Source organism: Poecile atricapillus, chromosome 5 (genome assembly GCF_030490865.1).
Source record: "Poecile atricapillus isolate bPoeAtr1 chromosome 5, bPoeAtr1.hap1, whole genome shotgun sequence".
Taxonomy (NCBI): Eukaryota; Metazoa; Chordata; class Aves; order Passeriformes; family Paridae; genus Poecile; species Poecile atricapillus.
Genome location: NC_081253.1, coordinates 30,319,256 through 30,338,057, shown reverse-complemented (window position 1 = coordinate 30,338,057; position 18,802 = coordinate 30,319,256). Strand labels below are relative to the sequence as shown.

Sequence of the window (18,802 nt, the reverse complement as noted above, 5' to 3'; positions counted from 1 at the left end):
GTTTGGAGAATAATAGACACTTTGACACCTCAGGACTAAGGCTGATCAGGAAATGGGGTTGAAGGAAGGACAAGAGGAAAAGGAAGTAATTCTAGAATGTCTTCCTATTCTCAAAAATGTTCCAGCCAACCATGTATTTTGTATGCTAAGCAGGCATGTGAGACAGTCTATCTGCTCTAAGGTGCTGCTTCCTGTTCCAGCTGCTGCTCCGCTGTGATTCTGACTCAGCAGGCACATTCATGTGGTTATGCAAAACTCACGTGTGCATTGGAAATTTATCTTCATATTTTATCTTTCCTTAAATCAGGTCAGATTTCCTTAGCTGGGTGCAGTTATTGTAACCTATCTGTATGAGGTTCAGGAGGCACTGGTGACTGTCAGCAACCTGAGAAGGAAACCACCAGGTCAAGGGAGCTGGGAGGGATCTCTGGAGATCTTACAGTCCAGCCTCCTGCTCAAAGAGCCATCTAGTGTCACTTGGATTTTGTTGCTCAGGGGCTTTGCCAGTCAAGTGTTGAAAACCTCCAATGGTAAGGTTTTGTCATCTGGCTGGGTAAGTTATCCCAGTGCTTTAATGCACTTCAAAGTGCTTTTAACTACTTTAAAGCTAAAGAATTTTTCCTAACCTAGAATTGGAATTTTCCCTTTCTGTAGCTTGTGATGGTGACTTCTGGTTTTCACTGAATTTGATCTTCCCATCATACTGTAATGTGTTGGCTTTTAGGGAGTCCTAGAAGTGGCATAGGCAAAAATGGCTTTTGGTCAGCAATAACTAGTATTTCCACTTCCTGCTGTATTTTTCCCTACTGGATTCTAAGTATTTTTTTCATTATGTCATTGAAAATGAAGTGATTTAGGGATTTGAAAGGGCCATATTCCCTTTATTTTTCTATTGAAGCCCAATAGGCTAAATGCAAGTGTGGAAGTGTGTTATTTGCTGAGGGATGGCACATTGCTGTTAGGACCCCTTGTGATCAGAGCACTTGCCAAAACAATGAACTGAGAACACAAGTGGAGTGATAGGAAGAGATAATGTTACTGTTTCCTGTTGATGTCATTCACTAGCCCAGCTTTTTCCTTGAGGCAGGCAACTTTATTGTTTGTTCAGGAATTACTCATGCAATAATCAGGGGTTTTTTGGACTTGTAGACCTGGTTGTATGTGTAGCTTTTACTTTCTGAATGGAAAGTACATTTCACACTTCTTTTAAAGGACCTCTCTCTTAAAATTCTCCAGCCTGTAATTACTGCAAGTCAAATAATTAAAATTTAATCTTGATCTGAGAGTAAACTGTTTCGATGAAACATATTTTTAATAATCCCCACTCATGCCATTGCAGAGCAGGACTAAGAATTATGATTGAGAACATAGAGAAGCAGGCTAAAACGGTTGACTATGTTTTATCCCATGTACCAAGGCTGCTGGGGAATAATATGACTGTTTGCAGTGTTTAAAGATAAAAGCAGGAAGGCAAAAGATTTATTTAAGCTAATAAATATTTCCAGTACGAGGAAAACAGGTATGGAACACATAGCCTAAAAATAAGAATAAGATTTATAGAAACTTGATCCTAGCATTTAGAAAGAAACTTCACAACAAGAGTAGAGTGCAAGTGTCTGGTGAGATTTCCCCATTTTTCCTTCAACCTTTAGGGTGGAGTCAGTCTGTAGTGCAGGTGCCCTACTTCCTGTTAGAGCAAAGTCCTTCTTTTGGCTGTAATTCCAGTTCCAAGTCCTGTATTTAAGGCTAAACTGTCATCCACAAATTGTGAAGTGCCTACAGGCTGGGAAGCGGGAACGTTGTCCCACTCTACTCTGTTGTGTGGGTGTCAGTGGTGTCAATAGGTCCTTGAAAAGGCAGACATCCTTTTGTCCTGTCTAACACAGCTTCTGTCACTAAAGCACCCATCAGCATTCCACTTGATTCATGTGACTGTCGTTGATCCCAGTCCTTTGGTCCCAAATCTTGCACTGTTAGTGATGTCTATATCCATTGCTTCAAAGGCTCTTACTGTTTTTTTTTTTCCCTGCATCCAGGATCAGTGGCTTAGTATTCATTCCCCTTTTTAAGGCTTCTCTGTATAGTCTCTTATGCTTTTTTTGCAGAACTGTTAGCAGGGATTTAGCCTTTGAAAAGGCTGAAAAGGAGCTTCCAAAATAGGTATGATGTTTCTGTGATAGTTTACTGTGCAAGAATTACTTTACCATTTTTGAACTTCCAGCCATCATTATTTACTGACAAATAGTTTTGTTTCTGATGAGAAATGCCCAAAAAGTTTGACAGTGGAGTAAGTTAAACTCTTTGAGAGGGTAATTTTCTTAAAAAACTTGTATGCTTTGGACATGGCAGCATTGTTGAGATATTTCCATACAAGCTGCTGATGGAAAATGCATGCCACCTAGGAATGAAAAGTTGCCTGGTCTTTATCTTAAAGGGTGGAAGTGTTCATGCTTTAAAATCTTTCACTTGATCTAGTAAACCTTTTGTTGAAAGGATTAATCAACCTTTCCTTTGTCATACTCTTCATGGTCAGCAATGCAGCAGTAACACCTTTGGTCATCCAGGCTAGCCAGGGCAAGACTCACTCTTGTTAATTCACAGTTCTGTGGAACTGCTTGATTCACTATTCCTCACTACTGCTATTCTAATTCGGTTTTCTTTATTAGGTGTACAGGGGACTTTTCTTGCTGGCACAATTTATGGATGTCCATGAAAGGTCTTTTTAAAAAAAACACGGAAACAAAAAAGTAGAATCAGCCAACTTTAGCACTTAAGTCTAGTGAAGAATGATTAAATTCTCATTTGATATTTTGGGGGTCTTTTCAGCGATGTGTTTAATTCTGTTCTTTCCAAAAGCAAAAAGTGTTAATTCATTTGTTTCCCAAAAAATTTGAAACAGCAGTTGGAAACAAGCATGGCCATGCTCACTGTGATCTAGTGAAGGCAGCTTTGGTACTCAGTTCACTCTTCTTCCCAGTATTTGTACCTTCTGAAATCAACATAATCATCCTCAAAATAAAGGGATGGGACAGGTATACCCATACCAACATGGGTAGTAAGCAAAGGATAAGACATAATGAGAAATTGTTAGTGAGTAGCTCTTGAGATCAGCTCCTGTTCTGCCAGGCTCATCTGTTTGTCCAGGCACACACGTGAAGGGGCAGGGAAGTCACAACATTGTCATCTCCAGTCACAACATTATCATCTGAGCACTGCTGAAGCTTCAGCATTAGTTACTCTGGGGCCTTCTGTGTTGAAAACTTCAGGATGATCTGTTGTTCAGGGCTGTCTATTGACAGCATTATTGGCTGAGTCCATCCTAGTACCTGTTCTTGATGCTTCATGCCAAACTTTTTTTCCTGGAAGTTTCTTCCAACTAAAGAAGAATCTGTTCTGATTGAGCATCTGTTCCTGAGATCCTGTAATCTAATACTGATTGAGTCAATAGCTCTGAATCTTCAGCTCTGATTTCTGTGGGGTTTTTTTCTGTTTACCCCTTGAACCCAGTTCATCATTAATATGGTTTTGTGTGCTAGAAAGGGGAAAGACAAACGCAGTCTGCTTCCCACAACACTTCCTGCTGTCCTGCTCCTGATCGTGGCATTGGAAAGGAGAAACTGCCCCATCCACATGCCCTGGACATTCTTATAATACTATGTAATATTTTCTAGTAAAATTGAGTTGCTATTCCCTGTTTCCTTGGGGAGAGGCTTGTGTGCAAGGATCCAATTACACTTTGGTTTGTGTGACCCACTCTCCACCTCTGGAGATCAGGTTCTGCAGTCAGGATTAGTGAATGGCTGTTTCTTCTGCCTCCATCAGGAGAGGCAGAGGTGGGAGTGGGGCAGTTCAGGAACACGGCTGGCCAAAACAGCTTGTCTCACTCACCCTGTGGGGTTTGCACATCTCAGGAGTAAAATAGATGGGCATGATCTTTCTGAAGGAATCTCAGTTGCAGAAGGTAAGTAGATGTTTCACTTACTCTAGTAAACATTTTGTTTAATTGCTTAACTCTTAATTCATCATAATTAAATAGTCTTATCTGTAATTTAAACACCATCAGTTTGCTAATACTTTAGAATTAATCAATAGTCAGAACTGTAAATAACAAGGCATTACAAATTCCCAGTGTGTGTTGCCATGAAACAACGTTTCTGCTTCTGCCACTTGCTGTCATCAAGGGCTGTTCTGTATTTCAGGCACTTGGGTAAAACCAAACATAGCACGAAGCAGACTATGCCTGTGTAATCAATTAGATTATTTCAAATTTCATTTACAAGATTCTAAATCTTATTTAGCATTTAAAAATTAGAATAAGTAAATGTAATAATCTCTGAGCATGCACTGGGTGAATTAATTGTAGAACTGAGCTCATTCCTATCCGTGACTCCTGCTTTATTTTGTATGAGTCAAAGAATATTTCTGGTCACTTGAAGAACTTCCATCTTCTGCCTGTGATAGTATTTTAGGGTGAATTCACAGGTAGAGAGGTATTATTTTGAGGAATACAGGTGATACAAACTCCTTCCAGAAATTTGTGTCCACTTGATGGCCATCTTGCCAGCACGAGGTTGGTGCTGGAAGAGATGAATTCTGTCTTTCATGGCTCCAAATGTGACTGGAGGAAAAGTGCCTTCTGCTTTGCAGTTATTGCTTTCTCTGTCCTTAAGCTTTTTAAATTTTATGCAAACTAATATAGTAACAGAGAAGAAAAGGGACAAACTCTTATGGTATTGTGCTCATTTTTAGTAAATACCATTTTTAGATGCTTTTGAATACATCCATTAATTTAAGATATTTTGACCAAAAAAAAAAAGGGCTTCAGGCAGAGATGGATGAAGAATTGCAGTTTACTGTAACATGTGGTATCAATACTCTTAGTTATTTGCAGTTTTGGGTGGCATAATCCAGTACTTATTTATTATTATCTAATTTCAAAAAGGCTTGAATCAAAGGGAAATATGGATGATGGAAATCCATTTGATGCCAGCAGATGGAAGAGGGGAGCAAACCACCTCTGCTCAGCCTTCCGTCCAGGAAGGTTGCACCTCTCCTTTAGCCACCTTAGCCTGTCTGATTGCCAGTAAAGCAGACTGGCAGTTCTTAGGTTGAGGAAAGGCTCCTGGTGTCAAGAGAAACCTTTGGTGTTCATATATTTGCTTTAATTATTTCTTACATTCAGCTGCACGCACAGCTTCTGTCACAAGTTCCAAGACTGAGCTGCTGGTGCAGGCTTGTTTGAATGTTTGTGCTCCTGTGTCTGAACTGAACCTAGTCAAAACTTCTTGCTCTGTTTTTGGATTTTAAACAGACACTTTTTTAGGACCACTGAATTTTTTTTTTTTGTCAGTGTCTACCAGCCAGTTTAAAAATGTAAGAAGTCAGCAGGAGAAAATTACTGGCTTTATTCTAAAAGATTGGCTTTGGATTTGAAACAGTGTGAGTAGTTGAATTGCAAGAAGATATTTAAATACCTACTGGGATTTTTTGCCCAGCTTTAAATAAAAGTATTAACTAACCAGTGTGCTGGCTTGCCTGAGGGCTTTGCAGCTCTGGCAGCACAGTTGGTTTAGAGCTGCTTTGTGTTTGGATACATGAAAATACAGCCTCTTGTGTGGCTGCAGTCTAGACATCACTCATGGGAGAAGCAGCTTTCAGAATTTCAGAACATGCATGGGTTGTGTTTGAGCAGGGCTGCTGGAAACCGGAGTGAGGAATAAATAAGCGTTTTGTTAGTCTGTTAGTTTGATATCAACAGCACAAACTGTATGGATAATTGCTGTGCAAAGGGCATTTCAAGTTAATTCCACCAGGGAGACTCCAGAAATAAACTCGGTGGTAGCAGCTTTGAAAGTCACTTGTGGCAGCTTTGAGTCCAAAAATAAACGCTGCACCCACGGCTCGTAAAACTGAAGGAGCTGGGTGTCATCCTCTGTCCCCAGCTGTGAAGAGGAAGGACCTTGCACCATCTAGAGGAAAAGAAAGGATAGGCAAAGTGTTAGGAAAGGAACTGGGGATAAGACTTTACAAAATCTCGTTTCCTGTATTGGTTTTAAAACATGGCAGAGTAGATACTGGCAGATTCTGAAGTTATTTTTGCACTTCTGTCACATTACATGAGAAAACAAGGATCAGTAGTGCAGAAAATAGCCTAAGGAGGTGGTGGAAGTCGTCAAGAAGAAATGAAAGCTTTATGGAACAACTAGCCTCATCTGTATTTTCAAATGTATCAATATTTAAATGTGTGTAGGTATATGCATTAATTTGTTCACACATCTTCTAGTCATTTATAGTGTAGTGGCAATCAAGTGCTCGCATTTCTTTCCCTCTGAAGTACAAGTTACCTTCGCATTGAACAGCGGTATTTTAAAGGAAAACTATGGCTGTCTCTTTTAGGCCTTTTATGTGGACACTGGAGAGTAGAATCCAGGTTATTGAAAACTAAATGTAAATGCAAAACTGGCCTATTTGTGAAATGAGTGATCCTGTCTTGTGTTCCACACTCAGATCCATCCCTGGTTTATTTTTGTCCTTTCAGGGACTACTTGCATTCTAGTTTCCGAGTTGAAACGCCAAAATTCATTTTGTACAGGTTTGAGGGGTTTTTCCTGTTTGTTTTTACTTTATTTTGAAGCCTTACATGCTGGGAAAAAGCCATCTAAAGGCTGTGCTTCAGCTTAGGTGAGTTACAAGTTCAGTGTGTAAAAACTGGATGACTAAATGGTTTGCTTTGTGCTCTGGGTTAACTTTTCGTGGTATGTGTAGGTTAGCACTGCTGTTTCAGAGTTTATATTGGCATCGTGGGTTTCAGGAATTGTTTTCCATTGATAAAATAAGCATCCAGAAGCCCGCAGTTCTTCCGAAGAGCAGGAGGAGGGATTGCTTGTTGCTGCATACCCTGGTGACCCTCATCAGGGGATCAGCTTTAGGAAGAGCAGCTGAACACTGCTACTGTGAAAGGGAATTCCTGTTGATTTTGGAGCTTTTTTACTTTGTGGAATCGCTCGTGACTCATGTAAACTCCTTGCTGCTGTCTTCCTTGCCAGTCCCTGGGCGTTTGCAGCGGCCATGGGAATACGCAGAGTTCTGCCTGGATCGTTAATCCCGGTTCACTCGACGGGTGCTCACCTTGGGCAGCTTAACAATCTATTTTCTGCGTTTGGAGCTAATGCCACGCTGAGCCGGATTAGCTGTGCCGTGTGCTGGGAACAATGGATGGAGAGCCGGGCGTGTGTGGGGCTCCTGTGTCCCCTGCCAGGCCGGCTGGGTGGCCTCCAGTGCGGGACAGCACAGAACCTCCTGGCTGGAGCAGCTGGGACGTGCTCTTGGGAAATGCCACCTGACGCATCTTCCTGTGGGTGAGGAGCTGTGGAGCTGTGCTGTGCCACCCTCCGTGCCACCCTCCTACCCCAGGGAGACAGCCAGGGTGTCAGAGGGGCAGCTTGGCTGTGCTCGGCTCCGGTGGTGATTAGTGATGGGGGGAAATGTGCTTTGGGGACACTTCCTAATGAGCTGGGCTCATTTCCCTGGTGAAGAGCTGCAGGACTGCATTCTGGCTGCTGTGCAGCTCTGCTAGGGCTGGGAGCCTCGTCAGGAGCCTGGGGGAACATAACCCAGAGCCTGCATACCTGGGGGGAACATAACTCAGAGCCCTGCTTACCTGGAGCCCATTCTGAGGTCCCGGTGCATTAGGCCCTGGGGCTGGTGTGACAGTCACCTGTCATTAGAGAAGTCAGGCGCTGAAATTTTAAGTCCCAATTTATCTCTACACCTCTGTGCCATGCAGGGTAACATTTAAAAACTCTGTTCTTCAAGCCAGAAGGGCAGGGTTCCCTGAAAGGAAACGTTGTGTCCCATTTTAAGCACAAAAAATGGGATGTGAGAGAGGAGCATGGTGCACATGTTCTTTCAGCTAGCTCTACTCTCTCTTTTTAACTCCTCCTCTTGTATTTGAAAGTCTCCTGTCAGCACACTTGGTCTGGTGTACAGTAAAGTTCAGATATAGCAAGGTTCCTGAGGAACACTATCCATTCAAACCTTTTTTCCTCAATATTTTGAACATCTCTTCAGAAAGCTAACCTGTGGTGTTATCCCTAAATATCATGGAAAAGCATTGTACAGTTTAGAGGAGTTGTTTACTTATCCTTGTTTGGCTTGCCTTGAGCAGCACTATTATAAACTATAGGGCTTGACTGTGTTGCTCAGCCACCTGGAGAAACATAAAGTTGGAAGTAATAATTTTTTTTCAGAATGTTAATTCTGTAATGTTTTCAAAGAAATTAAGAGAGGGCGGAGCGTTCTCAGGAAGCAGGGCACAGTAGGAAATTAAAATCCAGATTCACTGACCTTTTTAGCAAAGATCTTCTCATGGAATTAATCCAGCTTTGAAGTAAATTAATTTTTTTGAAGGATTTGCTTTCTGTACACGCACAGCTGTTTGGCTTTTCTCTCCTGACCCAAGTGCAGGGCAGAGGCTCTCCCTGCCGTGCCAGAGGCATTGCAGCGATAGCAGAGTGGGACAAACCCTGTGGTGACGGGCAGAGCACGGTGCTGGTGTGCTCAGCTGCTTGGGCTTAGCTCCTGCTCCAGGTTTGGGTCTTCTGCATTAACAACAAAGGCAGTGGGCAGAAGGTGTCAGGCCACTGTCCCTTCACCATGAGATCATAGCAGTCCATGTCCTTCTCTGGGCCTCAATTTCCTGTTTTAGTGCTGCTAACAGTGTCAGTGTGCTGTGTCTGAAGTGTTTGGAGAGGACTTCTGTGGATGGCATTAGAGCCGGGCAGTGGTAGACACCCTTTTCATCAGTTAAAAAAAATCCTCCAAACTGGTCTCTGTTAAGAGAGAAGTGATTCCATCTCAGTCTTGTGTGGGCATTTGCTATTAGCCATCATGAGATGATTTAAATAAGTCTGGATTTGGGTGTGCAGCTCAGGTAGGAAAGGCTGTTTTGTTACAAACACTCCACCAAGGCAATTCCCACATTCCAGCCAAGTCGTTCAGATCAGTTAGACGACGTTGAAATTTCACTTGCAGTAACTTTAGCATGTTAATACTGAAGTTAAACTTTGTTTTTATTAAGTTTTTCCAGTTGGTACACTGAGAAATTGCAAACCAGCCCTAAAGCTCTCACGTCATGCCCAAGTCCTTTGTGTTTGCAGAGAAGGGGGATGCAGCCATGTGCTGGGCCACGTGCTCCCCGCTGCAGTTCCTCTGTTCCTGCACACCCGCTCACATCAGCACTGCTGCTTGAAGGAGTCTCCTTTGAAACTTCCAGCATAACCAGGCTCAGGAGGTGTTTAAAATAACTGTGATAGGAAAGCTTTGGGCTAGGAGTCACTTTGACCCTGAGTATTTCTTTGTAACTGGCACTGCTGTAGCTCACTCAGTTTGGCCATTTGGGGTTTTGGAATGGTGTTTTTTCTTTCATTTTTTGCCTTTTCGTCCCCTGTGTTTATCTGAAATATCTGCTGCAGTGCTGTGACTTCCTGCCACTGAACTCCGACTGTTTCCTTGCTTTGACTTGACCTCAGTACAGTTCTTGAGCAATAACAGCCTTGATTTTTCTTTCTTGAGCTGCTCACATCCTGACTCACAGACTCACAGAATCATTAATTGGAGAGGTACCTCTGGAGGTGTTGGTCATTTGGCCACCTCTGATGTGAAGCAGAGCTTGGATCCTTCGTAACTCTGTCCAGCTGAGTCCAGGACCTCTTACACCTACTAACCTGATGGTGAAACTGTGTTTCTTATTTCTACCTTTGAGTGCATGAGTATTTCTGAGGAACCTTTCTGTGCTGGTTTCACTGCCTGGTTAATGAGGATTATACCCAGTGCTCAGGAAAGAGTGCTGTACAGAGAGGGTCTCGTCGTAGCTGAGTGAGCTCTGTATTGTTGGTGTGGTGAGAAAAGAGCTGCCAAGTCTCTGTGCTTCAGTGCATGCAGGTTTTCTCCTTGTCTTGCTGCACAAAAAGTGCAACAGTTTCTGCTCTGGCTTTGGTCCTGCCATGCAGTGTGGCAGTGTGTGATCTATCCAGCTCATATAAAGCAAAGGGACTCCATCCCTTCTCCTTTTACTAAATTTTCATAGTTAGGGAAGTACGTGCAGTAAGAGAAGGTAATTCATGGCTGTTGGGTTGAAGGTGAACTTTGTGTTTCTAAACATTAGGGAAGCTTGTGTTCACCAGTGCAGTTATCAAAACACCAACACTGAATGTTCATGAGCCTCTTGGTGAGAAACTCACTGACAGTCTCTAAACACTTAAATTAGTTGCCTTGTGCCCTACTTAGTTTGAATGGATAGAGCTGATATGTCATGTTCACGATTTTTTTCTCCCCTATGGTTAAAAATCCCAAAATTGTATGTTTGCTGCTGCCACTTTAGAGTTCCTTTTGCCTTTTGGGTTTGTTTCTTTTTTGCAATGAACCTGTTATTTCAAGCTAGTGCACTGTGAGTTTTGGGTAGAGAATTTGTACTTGATTTTGTGGCAGCCTAAGTGAGATTCTGCACAGATAAAAAGCTTATGGCAGCAAGTGCTGTTCACATAGTAAGCTTTTCTCACTGTAAATGTCAACCTCTTACATAATGATTTAGTATATACACTGCTTTGATTAATATTCTCTTAAAAACTAAGGAAGACCCGTAAGATGCTTTTGGAGATGGTATATTCTTACTTTGGGTTCAAAATGTCTTTTGTATTTGCAGATTCCTAAATTTTTGTTGAAGTCACTTTTTACTTGACCTCAGTAAAACTTCTGTTGTTTATGGCTGCCTTCTGATCAATTTTGTTTCATACCTTATAAAGTTTGTTAATTTTTTTGCCTGGTCTATGCTGCTGTTATGGTAGGGTATAGTTATGGGGGTCAAGGTGTGTTTTGTTGGTAGCAAATCCAGTCTAATTCTCCCATAAAATTATTGAAGTCTCACTAGAAGCAGGAGGAAGTTGTCCCAAAAGGATTTTTCTGGCTATGATGGCCACACTTGGCTGCTTTTAGCTTGAGTTCATATTTGACCAGCTTTGGATAATTACTCTGCTAATAGTTGTCCTGAATTTGTTGGGCTTCTCCTGCTTTTTGTATCCCATTGCTTGTAATATTGGAAACAGAAGAAATTTCCTTCTGAGGTAAGCAAGCAGAGATCTTTTTGTCTGGACTTCTGTTTGTTTTTGTTTTGATCTCTCAAGAAGTTCAGTTTTATAGTGAAGTAGACTTTGATTTTACTTGATTTTCCTTAAGGAAGGAGCAGCTTTGACCTCTCCCAGATTGCTGGGAGACGTGCTCTAAGGTGATTGTGTTGCAAAGCCTCAGGCATCTCCAAATTTCATTTTGTTACATCATTATGGAAAACAAAAGTCGCTTTTTAGCAAAATGTTCAGCTGAATCCAGGATTCTGGGCTCTGACTGCACTCGGAAAGTTGTTTTTTGAAGAAAGGAATGTGCGCTATTTTTATTTTATTACTTTAATATATATTTACATTTCCCAGAAGCATCAAGAAGCCCAGCCAAAATCGTCAGTTACCTCTGAAATGGTTTTTATGAAAGACAGAGTGTCCTTTGCACATCCCAGATCCTGAAGAGGGAGAGCGTTCATCACCTGTAGGACCTGAAACACGGGAGTGCCGCCAGCCCGGTCTGCCTGCGGGGCCCCAGCGGGTTCCCACTCCCCGAGGAGAAGGCTGAATCATGTCGATGAAATGCAGAGATTATCAAGATAAATTCCCCTTCCACACCTGCATTCAGTCTGCAGCCCTGTTCCTGTGGCAGATGCTGTCTGTTGAAGGGTTTGGCATTGCAGTGTGGCTGCGGTGTTCCCTATGGAAAGCCCAGGGAATGTGGGTGCTGCCCCAGCCGGCCTTGCTGAGTCCGTGTGTCCCTGGCACTGCAGTGACCCTGCAGGCTGCTCCAGCAGCTCTGCCCCCTGCTCCTGCAGCCCTGCTGCTGAGCCCGCCTGTGGGGGGCTGCCTGCGGGGTCAGGGGGCTCAGCTGCCTCCCCAGCAGGGCCCTGCTGACCTGCTTAGCAGTCTTGGTCACTGGTTTGCCTTGTGGCAGGAGCTCTGAACAGAAATACCTTTGTGGGAGGAGTGGAATCTGTGCCAGTCCTCTCTAGCAGTGGTGAGGAGGGTCTGGCTGTAATGTCAGGTTTGCCACAGTTCAAGGTGATGTGGGGTCAGAGCTCAGAGAGCCTGACCAGGGGCCCAGCCTTTGGAGCCAGACAGGGTTAGGGACAGCCCAGCAGGGCAGAGCCCCCTGAGAAGGGGAGGGAGTCCTACAGATCTTAATCTTACAGCCCTCATAATGCAAACTGGGAAGGAGCTGCTGGAGTTTGTGGGTGCTGGAGTGAGGGTGGCTCTGCGTTCCCTTTGTGTTTCCATCCTGGCCTTTGTGCCTCCTTCTCCTTATCCTTCGGTCTCTCTTTGCGTCAGTGCATATTTGAGGTGTGAAAAACAACAAGCAGTTCCACGGCTTTGGTTGAGGGGAAGCGCAGATGTTGGCTCGTCTGTGGCCCTGTGAAAATACGCCAGTGTTCCCGCAGAAGTCTGTGGGAGACTTGCTTGTGGGTGGGGATTTTTCATTTTGTTTGTTTCTCCTCCTTGTTGTAGAAGGTCAGTGCAGCATCAGCTCCCTCTTTTATCTCTGGTGCTTGGCTGGTGGCAGCAACAGAGTTTTGTAGACTCAGAAAGCAAAGCAGCACTTAGAAAGTTTACTGGAAATTACTGTGGAATGGTGCCTAGAAGTGGCTATGTCAGTTAATGAAAGAAGCTGATGTGGAAACTTAAAACCATCTAGCTTGTCATTTTTTGGCTCTTGTTAAAACCTGCTCTGAGTTGTTATAGCCAGGATGTATTAAAAATATGCATGGGACAAGGTTGGTGTACCCTGACAGTATCATTTCTTTCTAGAAAAGCTGAGAAAAAGTGCTGCTTACCAGAGACTTCACCTGTGTCATGCTTTAATATTTATCTAAATATGCTATAATATTTAATACAGTATTTAATATTTATCTAAAGAGATCCAACTTTATCTGCCTGGAAACCTTGCTTATTACATAACAGAACTGCTCAGGATGGTTTATTTGAGGAAAGTCTGTATGTTGGATGTATACGAAGATAATCTGTAGTACACAGGAAAAAGGGTATAGTTTCTTCTCTTCTGCTGACATAGATTTCTCCTGGCACTAGGAATCTTTGCAGTTAATAAAAAAAAAAAATAAACATCTTACTTTTCCAGAGTGAGTTTGCCTTCTAAGCAGTCCGTGGTTTTATAACTTGTGCAGAATGATGCTGTGTGTAATTCAATACTTGGTGTCATTGGGCAGCTGAAGAGAGAAATATGGTTTGCCCATAGAGCAATGCTCCTATTTTTTACCACAACAGAGCAGAAATTCATTGGTTTTAGTTCTTTACTGTCCTTAGTGACTTGAGCCTTGGAAAGACAGACCTTGCAGTACTGGTAGCAAAGCAAGCTGTACTGAAGAATGTGGTCAGGCAAGGGGATGCAATTAACAAGTTCATAAGCACTGGACCAACTCACCCCACTGGATTTTCTTTTTGAGGAAAGAAGATCAGTAAACTGGAACTTAATCTCTCTTTGTAGGTGAAGTCTGTGATAAATCTGCTGTTTGCTGCCTACACAGGGGACGTGTCTGCACTCCGGAGGTAAAAATCAGTGGGGGTTTGGGAATAGGAAAGCTGCTTCTTTGGTTCCTGCTGTTGCTGTTTATTCAGGAGCATGCACGTGCACTGTGTCTGTGTTAGGGACACTGAGCTGCATGAGCTAGAGATTGAATATGTTCACCCAAAACCCAACCAAAAGACCCAAATCTAACCATCAAAAAGGTACCCTCACACTATCCTGGATCCCATTGTATTCCATTTCTTTGGGTGACAGTAAAGCAATTTATTAAACAGTTTTTTATAGCAATGGCAAAAAACCCTGTCTGTACTCTCACCTGCTTTAATATTCAATTCTGAAAGTGCCACAAAAATTCAGGTTGGAAAAGGTACATTGTTGTTGGACAGGTTAGGACATCTAGCTTTGCTTTTTAAATCTGGAGGAGAATCTGGCAAAATTTACAGTAATAATGCTAGGAGACCAAATAAGCATTAATTTGGCTAGAATATATCTAAATATAATTAGTGGGTGGAAAAAAGTGTATGGTTTAACTCTGTTGTCCTAGGGCATCAGAGTGTAAAGCAAAAACTCTCCCAATCCCTTAATGCTTCTCAGGATTTCCAGCCTTGGGAGACTTCCTGGGATTTTCTCACCTAGTATAAATTTACTTTGCCTCATGTGGCCTAGTTTGTTCATGTACAGTTTTAAATCAGGTGTGTTGACTGTTACGTTTTCGGCAAAGATATTTTATTTTTGTGTATGACAATTAAAGAGCAGAAAGAAAGTTAAGGCACTAAGCTGGTTTTTAAAGCCAAAGCCCCTTTCATTATCAGCAAAGATACCATGTGCTCGTGGTGCTGCTTACATCCTCCTGTTGCAGAGCAATGTCGTTCCATGCTAGTTTTGTAACCTGCTTTAAATTACGTAAGACTTGCCTCTGCAATCTCTTTTATTTTGTTTTGTTTTTTTTTTAAGGTTTGCTCTGTCAGGAATGGATATGGAGCAAAGAGACTATGACTCACGGACAGCCCTGCATGTGGCAGCTGCAGAAGGTACTGTCTCCTCACACAGCATTTGCTGTCTGTCTGTCTGTCTGTCTGTCGGCTGCTTTAGAGCATCCTTGCTGTCTCTGTGTGTACCTGCTTTTGTCTGTACATAAACGGATGTATAGAAATACATGCACTCACAAAGCTGCTTCTCCTGTAGGACACGTGGATGTTGTGAAATTTCTACTGGAAGCGTGCAAAGTGAATCCTTTCCCCAAAGACAGGTGAGTGTTTTTAGTGCTGGTTTGGAGAAAAAATGCTCCAGTAACACTTCCCTGGTCCCCGTGAGGAGAGGCACCTGTGAAATAAGAGTGGAATGTATTGAGCCAGTCCACTGAAACGGGGGTTTGGGATCCTGCTGGTTCTCTGTAGGTTCTGCAGACTGAGCAGGCATGAAAAATGAGCCACTGAACTTGCTGTTTCAAAGGTTATGCTCAGCTTAATGAAGTTCCAGAGTTACTGAACTGAGTGTGGTCTGTGTGCTGAACTAATAGTGCAGTATGTAAAGAACTGGATTTGTGGTGCTTTTTGGCTCTCTGCTTAATGTGCTGATCCTAAAAATACTGTGTTGTTTTTTTGTAGGTGGAATAACACTCCTATGGATGAAGCTTTACATTTTGGACACCATGATGTTTTTAAAATTCTTCAAGAGTATCAGGTCCAGTACACGCCATCAGAGGATAACAACGATGGGAAAGAGAACCGAACGGTTCATAAAAATCTGGATGGCTTACTATAATCATCTTCAGCTAGATCCTAAGAATCAAATCACTTACCTATTTAATTGTGGTATGCATAAGTAATGAAGAGCGTGTGTGTTTCTATCTGATAGTGGTATATATTTTACAGAAGTCTCTGTTACTTCAGTGTTACGTTACAGGAGTTTCTATACGCACAGGACAAATCCAATCTCTTCAAAAGAAACAAAACCAACTAAGAATCTCCCTCCATAATGTGAGCAATATTACCTCATGCTGCATATAATTGATGTATAAAAATATTTAGCTGTTGTTGGCTTTACTGTGCACTACTTAATTTATTTTTGTGTTCTATGTGAACTCTAGTCTGTGGTCAGGAACTTTTCTGCTGAATTTTTGTTTCTTTAACCCTCTGTTGCCAGTATGGCCAGGATGAGCCAGAGTACTGTCAGGTATGAGCGTCAGTGAGGTTTTTTGAAAGCTGAGGATGCTGATGTAGATTTAGGCTGGGTGTGTTAAGTAAGGATCTGCACTTATCTTTGGGAAAAAATAGAAAAAAGAATTCCACACAACCTTGTTTACATAATATAAATATCACAGAGTATATAGGTGACACTTGTCAATGGTCTAGGCTTGTTCTTAGAAATAGTCTTGTCAGGGAATGTGTTTTAAGGTTTGTTTGACCAAATGGCGTAGGGGAATGTGACTTGTAGCACCGGTGTGTAGTGGGATTTTTGTCTTGGGAGTGTTTCTCTCAGTTCCCTTTGTCTTGCCTCCCTCCTCTCTCTCCATGTTCAGCTGCTAAAGTACTTCCCTGTGGCCGGGGAAAGCGGGTGCTTCCACTCCGTGCAGGTGTTCCTTGCAGGTATATTTGCACTACCCCTGGGGGGGCTGACAGGTGCTGCTCCTGGTGGCTGCACCAGGAGCCAGCGAGGGCAATGGAAGTGCTTGAAAGGCAAAGAACCAAACCAAACGTCGATCTGAGCTCATTTAGGCTTGTAGCAAGGAACACGGATGGAGTGAAACAGCTTTAAGGAGCATAGAGCCAATCAAAACAGGAGCAGAGCAGGAGATAAGCCAGGTTTTGGGGTATGTTCTCTTCTTGCACTGCCATCAACCAGGGAGCAGGATATTGCGTCACTGGGATTCCCCTGGTGTAGGACAGGCGTTCAGCACCAGGAACACAAGTAAGTAAATGCCTTTTGTGATGAACGGTGGCGTTCATTGTCTCGCCACTGAAGCCAGCATGGCACGTGCCCTGTCGTAGAAAATGTAAATGTAGGTATTTGTAGTTTGCAGGAGTCCAATAGTGCCACAGCTCCCTGTCCCATGTACATTTGCTTCTGCCAGTAGTGTGGCATAAAACCTCAGAAGTGAGCAGTCACTTAGGACATTCACAAAACACTACAGTTGTTGGATGTAGGCAAGGATTTTAGCACAAGAGTTTTAGACAGGAATCATTTAGCACATGGAAAAGGAGATTGTGCTTGAGAGTTGTGTATATGGTGGTTTTTATCCTAGCAGGTAGTGTACACGTCATTAGTAGATCTCAGAGTTCAAATTTTCTGTGTTCTGGCACCAAAATCTCCTGAAATAATTCCCAGTTCCTTCCTAGAATGGCCCAAGCACTTTATAAAGATGATCTGAACCACATTACCCTCCTTTAGCAATGAGTACGCTAAGGCTTGGAGAGAAGTAACTTCTCCAGAGTGACCCAGCAGGTCAGTATAGTTGAGAATAAATCCTTTCAAGTTCCTGTACAGTCTCTTGTCGAAATGCCATACTGCCTCCCTGCAGGGAGGACAAGCCACGTGGAAAAGTGCTTGGTACTCATCACTAGCATTGACTGTCTTCATCATAATGAAATCCTGAAAGAGTCTGATAGTCTAAAGCCCTCAAATAGCATCTCGAAACTGGCTGGCATGGTTATCAAACACTTTTTCTCAAGAATCCTCCTGTTCTTAAGCTGGTTGGGTTTGTTTTTTGGTTTTTTTTTTTTTTTTTTTTGGGTTTTTTTTTTTTTTTGTTCTTCTGAAGATCAGCTATTTTTCTGAAGGCTTTTAACCCGTTCTCTTCACATCCTGTGTCACGGCCACCCCTGTTATGAGAACTAAATGAAATGGCATCTGGCTCTTTGTTGAGCCACATCAGTCACATCAGCACAAGGCAACAGATTTATGGACTTCAGTGTAAAGGAATATTTTCAGATGGATCCTAGTTCAGAATTAGGAATGTCAGTGCTAATCTTCCCTATTTTGCCCCTATTACAACACATGCTTATAGCTTCTCAGAAAAATACCTGATTTAGCTTTATTTAACTGACATTGCGTTGTTCAAACTGGCATTTTAAAACATAGGTATATTATATAGTACACATGATATACACAAACCAAAACCAAAAGGATTTTAACTGAGCTAACATTGAAGATCATAGCTGTCCCTAAACTTAATGCTTTCATACCGAGTGCTTTTAGCCGGTCTTAGCTTCAGTGCATTTTTGCTGGTTAGTTTTAGTATTTTCTCATTGTGAGAAGATGGATTACTTTGTAATGTCCAATTCAGCGATGCAGCTACTTAGACATGGCGTTATTTATAAATATAAATATATGCAGTACATTGGTTTGGCTGTTTATCATTCATGACACTTGACATGTAGATTTTACAGTAAATAGCTTTTGGTTATCTTATCCAACGCTGACTTCCTTATGCTCCAAAGATTCCCTCTCTCCTTTGTTTTTATGTCATATATGTTTCTTCTGTATCACAACCTAAAATTGTTCAGCTAACTTAATGCTTTGTACTCAGAAATATTGTGGTAGTCTTAGCATTAATTAGCCTATCTTTGTGAACAAACTGTATTGTACCAGATTTTTTTTTTTGCTTCAGAGCTGGACTATCCGTGACTATACTTACTGGCGGTGTACTTCTGGTCATTGTAACTGACTGGGCTGATCTTGACTTTTAGATTCTGTATTGTGGGGACTAGACAGTGATGAATGTATTTCTAGCAGTTTCCCATGAATGAATCTAAACTTGAGCTGTACTGGTTCTGAAAATGAAAGTTATTTATTTTAAGAAATAAAATCCAGATAGTGTTGCTTTTTACAGCATAATAAATGGAAATACCAAGCTGATGGTGGTGCTGGTGGGTTTTATTGGTTATCTGTGGGACTGCCATTGAAATGTCTTCAGTTGTGGGAAGGCTGTCCTAGAAAACCTACTCTGGTCATTTCCATTGTGCAAAGCATACAGGAAATCAGAATGAATTTCTGTAATGTAATATTTTTCTGATTTTTGTTGGTGTTTATTTTGAAACCTACCCTGCCAGAGTTGTGTCCTTTCACTGGTTGCTTTCTGTTAATGCTGGAATTCTGGCCAGGTACTCTGAAGAGGTCTAGCTTTCTCTTGCCTTACTCCTGCTATCCTTCATCACACCAAGTTTCTTTCCTT

General features: G+C 42.2%; 1 protein-coding gene across 1 annotated transcript in view; it reads left to right on the top strand.

The window, feature by feature from the left end:
• Positions 1 to 18,482, top strand: part of GLS (glutaminase) — a 60,537-nt gene extending 42,055 nt beyond the window's left edge. The window contains exons 15-18 of the mRNA XM_058840627.1: positions 13,591 to 13,652; positions 14,584 to 14,660; positions 14,815 to 14,878; positions 15,237 to 18,482. Of these exons, the coding sequence (XP_058696610.1) occupies positions 13,591 to 13,652; positions 14,584 to 14,660; positions 14,815 to 14,878; positions 15,237 to 15,393 (360 nt within the window). The 3' untranslated portion in view covers positions 15,394 to 18,482. The remainder of the gene's footprint in view (positions 1 to 13,590; positions 13,653 to 14,583; positions 14,661 to 14,814; positions 14,879 to 15,236) is intronic.
• The last annotated feature ends 320 nt before the right edge of the window (positions 18,483 to 18,802 follow it).